Raw genomic sequence first — 8290 nt, 5'->3', positions numbered from 1 at the left:
CCCCCCCCCCTCCCCACATGCCCTCCCACAGGGCAGGGGCTGTTCCACAATCCCGCCCCATGATCCTGGCCTTGCCCAACCATCTCACTCCTGAACACTGCTCCTCACTCACCTGGGGCCCCATTCCACATAGGAAGTTTTAGTGTGCTCTTGAGTTTAGTGAGTTGTTGAGGCAGGGTAAGGGATGGCGGGGATGGGGGGAAAGCGGATGACCTGGCTGGCAACAACTCAAACTCCCTCTGTAGTCCCTGGGCTCAAATACTTGCCCACCCCTGTACTAGCCCCTTTTTAAAAAATTGGCAGCGGTTTGTAAACATTCATTTCCCTTAAACCTATGCTGTATTTATTCTTGAGCTTGTGTATTTTTGAGATAAGCTTACCTGGTGCCTCTCTTCCTTCAAGAGCTATGAATGAAAGGGAACAAAACAAGTTGAAAAAAATCAAATGAAACCCTCATATGAGTAACACCACCTATTTTTTAAAGAAAAAAAAATACAATTCCAAACTCTGAATATTTGAATACAAACATAGGTGTGAACATTGCCACTCACCTTTCTATGTAACTGGCTTCAATATTCAATATTCCCTACCTGTTTGCAAAGGTGGATTCAAAACTAACACTTGTGACTAGTCCTATCTTCAGTTACACTGAGAGAAGAAGAATTTTATAGAGAAAAAATCTGGTGAAAAAGGGATATTTTAGGATTTGTTTCTTTACAGCACCATATTTTTATAGAGAAGTCAAACTGATAGTCCTGATAATTAAGGCAGATACCGTTTTCTAAAAACTCTGAATTCCATGGATTCCCCTGAAATTAGGTGTGCTGTATGGCAGTGCTAGTTAATGTAGAGTTACAGATCTGGGGACATTTGAAATATGAATTCCCCTGGATTACACTGTTCATATGGGCTGCGAAGCCAAAAAACTTTCTAGCTTGCCAGTGTTCACCGCCTCAGGAGATCATATGGTACCTCTTGACCATGACCCACAGGAAGCCAGAGTAAAGAGAAGAAAAGGCATCTTGCAAAGGTGAACCTTTATCAAAGACATTTTCTATTTTATGGCCACATAAGTGGAATAAAGCAAAACAAGCAGACAGTGCCCAATCTGTTTTTTTGCAAAAGTATGTCACATGCTTTCCATGAGAGAATGGAAAGAATAAAGCCAAAAGGGAGCGTTAGAGTGAGGGAAATTGGGAGCATGATAAAGAAAGGATATTGAGAAATGGACTATGAAGCCAAGTTAGTGGGTATGGGGGTTGGGATTAGGAAAGCGGGTACAGACAGGGGGAGTGGAAGAGGAAGGAAGATATAAAACAGGAGAAGAGGTGGCATAGGGATGATCCACTGGCACCCTTCTGCTGTGGGTATGCCAGGACCTGGGGATTAATGTCTCTCTTGGACTGTTGAGTTCCTCTCCTGCCACCAAGTTTCTCCTAAGACCTTAGGATGAAATGCCCCTTTCTTTAGTCACATGGTGAAAATATGCCTTCAAGTTCAGGAGGATTATTGCATAGCTACAGAAAACAGTTATGGGGGAAGATGGGCATAGGGTATTAGATAACACACCCAAATGATGCAGGGGGCATATTGCTTCCCACAATTTCTTTGTAATCATCTTTCAGCCATAACTCATACTACTATTCCCATGAAGCACATGAGGTATAGGAATGTGAGTAGAAGCACCTGAGCAGATGACACTGGCATCTTCCTGAGGACCACAGTTATGGGTGCCCCACCCATTGTGAGAGCACTGCCACAAAACAGATTCATTCCCACTGCACTTCACATCATCCAGGAGGACATGTCCAGAGCTGTGGCCATAGCTGGCATTTCCTGGGGCTGCAATGGCCTGACCACATCCAAGCTGGCTGCATACGACCTGCGCATCATTCATGTCCCATGAATCATTGCAGACCATGCCCCAGTGCCCTTCATAATAAATTTCAATGCACCCTTCACACCTACTGCTTCCATTCTTCAGCCTCAGTGATATGCCTATGTAAAAAAAGAGTATTTTCTGCCCGCATGTGTTTGGTTTTTTTATATTAGCTAGTAAGAGCTGTTTAAGAAAGTATTATGTCCTCTCCATTCACTAGCCTCAGAGATGCATCTGGGGAAAGCACAGGATAGAGCATTTGCATTGTTAATATATTCATGTTGTTTTCAATCTGAAGAGACTTTCAGAATGTAGGAAGAGCCTGCACACTGCCTGGATGGAGCAGATTCTCCCCTGAATTCCTAGGTTAATGCCAAATATCTAAAGATACAGGACTTTTCTAGGATACATCCCATGGGGTAACAAAGGAACTCTCTTGGACTGGTAACATTCAATAAGAACAAGTGCAAAGGAGTAAGTGTAGGAAGGAAAAATCAGATGCACAAGTACAAAATGGGGAATAATTTCAGTAGCTGTTGTATTCAGGACATTCTTGGTCTTTACTTCAGTGGTAGAGGACTACATTTTTAGTGTAGTTCTGGTGGTTGAGTAGTGGGGGTGTGCAAAATGTGCTTTTTTTGCTTCAGATTTGGATGTGGATTAGGCCCGAATCAGGGATGGTGATTCGATTAGTTGATTCAGATCACTGTCCTGATTCAGTTTGGCCAAATCTGAATCTGAATATTCGATGCTGATTCGGAGAATTGGCGATTCGGCCATAGACGCAGCTTTAAATGTTTTTTCTACATACCTTGAGGTACCAGGCAAAGCTCGTGAATGATGCAATGCTGGGGTGGATGGAGCACCCCACAGGAGCACGGGTGGGGGGGCTCGCTTGCTAGGCAGTGATCCAGGAAGTGGACCGGAAGTAGTTCCGGTCCACTTCTGGGTCTGCCAGGGAGCACACTGGGGGGCTCTCCTGCACCCCTGTGGCTCAGTGATCAGCCGCAGGGAGACCCTGGGTGTGCCCCCAGACCCAGGAGGCACCAGTCGCGGATCCAAGGGCTGTGGGGGGGCCCCCCAGCACACCCCCCAGTGGACCCGGATGTGGACTGGAAGTCCTTCTGGTCCACTTCTGGGTTCACCACTGAGCACTCCTGGGGCCCCTCTGCACTCTTGTGGGATGCTCCATCTGCCCCACCATTGCAGCATTGACGAGCCGCCTGGTACCCTGAAGTATGTAGAAAAAACATTTAAAGCTGTGTCTATGTCTGAATCGCTAAATCTCTCCGGATCTATTTGAAGAGATTAAAAGGTCTCTTGATTCGATTCGGATTCAGAGATTCAGCCACCAAATTGGGCCGAATCTCCACCGTATCGAATCAGAGACTGAAGCTTCATGCAGCCCTACTGAGTAGCATAAACCACCATAACAGGCAAGCATATATTTATTTTCCATGCAAGTGGAAACTGAGCTAAAGATTCATGGGATGGCATGGCTTCAGAAACAAGGAGACTGAGAACAGTGGTACAAACCCGACCACTAGAAAAGTCTTGGAAATTGGTCCAGACAAGATGTTAGTAAAAGGGCATTGTAAAGTGCAAAAGGTAGCAAAAAGTATATTGTAAAGTGTACGCTAAAGATAATTCAAAATCTGACTTACTTGCTGCTACACGTATTGTTCTTCCAGGATCTGTTAAAGTGGAAAACACAGAAACAATTCTCATCACAGTACATAGACACTAAAATTACATTAAGAAATAGCAACATTTGATATGGGAAATAATACAGCTACCAAGGAAAGATACTCAGCAGGGATCATGTTATCACTAAACAATTGTGCCTTTATGTACTTATACCTTAGTGATAAACATGGTTTGTGTTTCAATCACTTTGAATTCAGTAATCTGGAACATATAACTTCGCAGAATACGTTTCACACTATACTCAAGGATAATACTCAAGGATATCATATTAATCCAGCATCTGACAAAAATTGAAGTTACAGATAAGTATTCTGCCTAACTTCTATGCTGACTTGGTTCCAGAAAAAAATGTGACAACCGGATTTATCTACCTCCATACAAACTTACAAACATGGAGTCACGATAACTGAATGCCCCTTTAGGTGCACATCCAAATCTACATTATTTCATAACGCACCGGCAGCCCTATGTTAGGAAAATGGAGATCGCATAGGCTCTTGGTTAAACAATTTATGTCTGAATGTATTGCATAATCTGGATTGCAGTAAAGTATTAATAGGCCATAAAGTAGATCAGTTGCATTTCTCACACTGGACAATAACATAATGCCTTTTTTCTTTATAAATACATATTTAAAATTGTGCAGTTTTGCTACCGGTTTAGTTAAGTATTGTGCTTGATGGAATGGTTTTTGTCTTTCATTTTTCTAGCAGTTTCACTGAATGCATTCCTCCCAACGTTTCCTCCAGATTAGGTTTACACAGTGAGTGTCTCTTACCCTTATTAGCTGTCATCAGTGATTCTGCAGGAGTAAACATTTTATTTGGGGTTGAAGTGGACGTAAAGAAGATACTGGGTTCTGGTGTCATGTCTTCTTCAAATATGACCAGAAAAATGAGGGAATAACTTATTAGTGAGAACAAGAGAACAAACAATCAGTAAAAGAGGAAAAAGCAAACAAAACAAAACACAAACAAAAAACCTGAGAAGACCCCCTCTTCTCTCTGAAAACTGAATTGTTGATTAACAGGTTTACATTCCAGACTTTGTAGAAAAAAAAGTTAAATATACATGTATTATCCCTTGACATTTGGTGCTGGGTGTCAGAATAGCATCCTCTAGCTAATAATAATTACTATTATAATTTTAAGTGAAGATTTTTGATGTGATCGTCATTGGTTTAGGAAAGTTGTAAGTAAGCAGATACACACAAGTTGTGTTGTTAATATCTGTTTTTTGTGGAAAAAGGAAACCATCAGATCTTACTCCTGTACAAAAGCAAACTAATTTAAAGGAAAATATGAGATCAGTGTGGAAAGGAAAGAGAATGATACACCTCCCAGAAGGACAACTTTCCAGATATATAACATGCTGCAAAGAAACTATGTGATCTAGCCTTAACCTTCATGATATACAAGTTCAAGTAAAATTCGAAGTGGCCCATCTCAATTCAGTAATTCCCTTTAATAAATGCTGATCACATTTATTCACATTATTAAGGGGCATGTACCATACTGCTAACACAACAAGGACAAACAGTTTTCTGTCCACCTTATTGGCTGTGTCTACACAAGCTGCTGACTGTGCAGTAGCCCAAAACTACTGCACGCTAGCATCAGGTGATAGAAACTGTGACGCAGCACTACTGCACAGTAGTTTTGGGTTCCTGCTCAGTTGGCATCACAAAAAAGCCATTTGTTGGCATTTCTGCTCTCAGGTGCCTCCCCTCGCCCAGAACAAGGCATTCATGTCCTAAATGTAAAGCCAACAGTATAACCTACCAAAGTAAAACTGAAATCCATGTAAAAATGACATGTGAGCACATTTGCACTGTTTGGGTTATATGAATACCTTTCAAGCAGTACAAAACTTTTTAATGCAGAGTATCCATACTTGAAACTCAAGCCTTTTTTAAGGGTGCTGTCAAGGGGAACACCCAAGAATTGAGGCCTGGAAGTTACTAGACAGGGTGGGCAAAATATGGTATGCAGTCCAGATCATTCCCACCAAGTGATTGAATCTGTCCTGTGGGGCATGCCCACCAATTGACTATATCCAGCCCATTGCTTCCCCCATGGCACTCTGCATGGGGCCGAGCCCCATCTGGGGTGGGCTGTGTTACAGTCCAGCCTGCTCCTGCCAGCCTGGCCTAGTGAGCAGCACACAGCTGCAAGCAGGGATACTCCTGGTGCACCTGAAGCCACCTGGGTGCTGCTCTGTTCCTCTTGCCTCCAGCAGCGGCTCCTCCTCCTGCTCCTGTTGCACTGCTGCTGGCCAGGAGAAAGCTGGGTGGCTCCTGCCCCAGCACATGGGGCTCTGGCTTCCACTCCCAGCTGCCTTCCTTGCACTCCACCCACCCTGCGCAGGCAGCCAGGAGCTGGAGCACGAACCCTGTGCACTGGGTCAGGAGCTGTCTGGCTGAAGCTTCTTCCCAGCCAGGAGCGACACAGCAGCAGCAGCAGCAGGAGGAGTCACCACAGCAGGCAAGGATAACAGAGCAGTACCTGGGTGGCTGCAGCCACACCAGGAGCAGCTGCACTGGAAGATGTGCACATTGGCTGAGGCAGAGCCAGTGGGCGTAGGCTGGAGTGTGGCTGAGCTGCCCAGGTGGAAGCATCTGGGGCTTGGCCTCATTCAGAGCACTGCAGGGGCAGCTGTGGACCGTGCTACCTGGGCAAACTCTGCTGCACATGCCCCCTGACCCCTCCTCCTTCTCCTCATTCCCAGTCAGCTCCCACAACCTAGTACTGAGGCAGCACCCCACACCCACACCCACAGAGATGCACCCCTGTCACACACACCCACCCACCCCATGCTGCCCCACAGGGCAGGGGCTGTTCCACAATCCCACACCATGATCCTGGCCTCGCTCACCCGTCTCAGTCCTGAACACTGCTCCTCATTCGCCCGTGGCCCCATTCCACATAGGGAGTTTTAATGAGCTGTTGAGTTTAGTAAATTAATGAGGCAGGGGGGAAGGGGGTGACCTGGCTCGCAACAACTCATCAAACTCAATACCTGCTTATAATCTTACCTGGTAGTTCTTTTCTTTCAAAAGCTGTGAATCAAACAGAAAAAGTTGTCATATGAATAACTTTAGCTATAGTCTTAAAGTAAATGATCTTGTCCAGAATCCTAGGAATGTGACTAATGCATGCAAACTTTGTGAAAGTTTGGCTGCAAATGCAGGTGTGAATGCTGCTTTTCCCATTTTTTATACCTTGGCTCAGAGCCTATCACCCAACATACATTATTTTTTTCCAAAGCATTTCTGTCTGATTCCATCTTCAATCATATAAAATGGAGAGTATTTTATCATGGGCTGATAAAATGATTTTCCTCCTTGAAGAACCTGTTTTGTTATTAGACTACCGTCTTATCAATATTTAAAGTGGGCTGGGTCCTTTTCTACTTAAAGATAAATATTCCTAAGCCTTCTAAAATCCATTCTACCTCCATTTGTCTGCCTTGTGTGCTGCAGAATAGAGTTATGATGCTGAATTTGAACAAGGGGTCCTGATATATGGACCACCATCAACAAACTCACCTAGTTTTTTAAGCCTGATGGGCTCTCCCACTTCTAGCATTAACTTCTAGATACAAGTCTCTGATCTACCCTAAACTGGGCTCAGTGGCTTCCCATCTAAGTTGTGGCATCTACCACGGTTACAAGGAAATAAAATTGGTATTCAAAAGGTACTGAAATATTTACTTGGCTTTAATACTCACCTAACATTGATGGCCAAATAATTACTTTGAAGACATGTACTGAATCACTAAAAGGCTTTCCAGCTTTGTGTTCTAAGTCTGCTTAAGTCAAGCTGATATGCAGAAGTACTTGAATCTGCTCTGCAGATATTAGGTATACAGGTAGTTTGAACGCCAATTTCGACGGAAACACGACAGCAAAAGGAAAATAAAAAGGAAGGCATCTTTCCACAACCTACCTTGATCACAGGGCATTTTAGATTGAGACAGCAGGGAGCCCCAATCAGTTGCTCAGTGGTCCCAGCCTTTGGAGAACACAGGAATGTGGTCCGGAGGCTGGGAGCACCGGCCACCTGTTCAATTAAAGGTGTGACAGAAACCAGCCACAAAGGCATCAGACCTATTTTGTGTAATAACTTTGTCACTTATTCCTGGTTTTTTCATAAGATTAATTGTATGAATGTGTGACCAGGGTACTACTTAATACATGGCTAACCAGTTAATCACATCTAATAAGCCTCATTAGAGTCCTGGCTCCGGTGTGAGACGCGCGGGTCTAAGCCTGCTGTGCCCCCATGAGCCTTGGGACCCCAGTAGCGACTCCAGGACCCCCAACGAGCCCTGGCCTGCCATAGAGGGAGGGACCTAGTCAGCTGGGAGTGGGCTAAGTGGGCCGAGGAGGGTCAACCCCCCCACCTACTTGGCCCAGCCCCCCAGGGAGTTGCGCGACCTAAGCCTCGTAAGGCCACACAAACAGGTGTGCTGCTGGGCCCAGTGCACGAGTTAGTGTGGGAGTTCATGCAGGAGGGTGTGCAGGAGGGCCCGAGGCCTTGCCTGTGAGCCCCCCAGGGTAGACAGTCCCAGCTGCAGTCAGCTCACCAGCGGCACGACTGCACGCACGGGACTGGGCATGCACTGCACCCCAACGGTCCCCTTGGGGTCTACAGCCCCCCCCGGCACCTCAGAGATGGCCACCCAGATGGAGCCCATGGTTCT

At 45.2% G+C, this 8290-nt stretch overlaps 1 protein-coding gene across 1 annotated transcript in view; it reads right to left on the bottom strand.

The window, feature by feature from the left end:
- Nucleotides 1-8290, bottom strand: part of CUZD1 (CUB and zona pellucida like domains 1) — a 161927-nt gene that overhangs the window by 138465 nt on the left and 15172 nt on the right. Inside the window, 3 exon segments of the mRNA XM_019502173.1 lie at nucleotides 1633-1998; nucleotides 4365-4460; nucleotides 6621-6644. Coding sequence (XP_019357718.1) covers nucleotides 1633-1998; nucleotides 4365-4460; nucleotides 6621-6644 — 486 coding nt within the window.

This window comes from Gavialis gangeticus, unplaced genomic scaffold, assembly GCF_001723915.1.
Source record: "Gavialis gangeticus isolate Ggan-Ray unplaced genomic scaffold, GavGan_comp1, whole genome shotgun sequence".
Classification (NCBI taxonomy): Eukaryota; Metazoa; Chordata; order Crocodylia; family Gavialidae; genus Gavialis; species Gavialis gangeticus.
The sequence above is the reverse complement of the archived record's forward strand: the minus strand, read 5'-3'. Positions and strand labels throughout refer to the sequence as shown.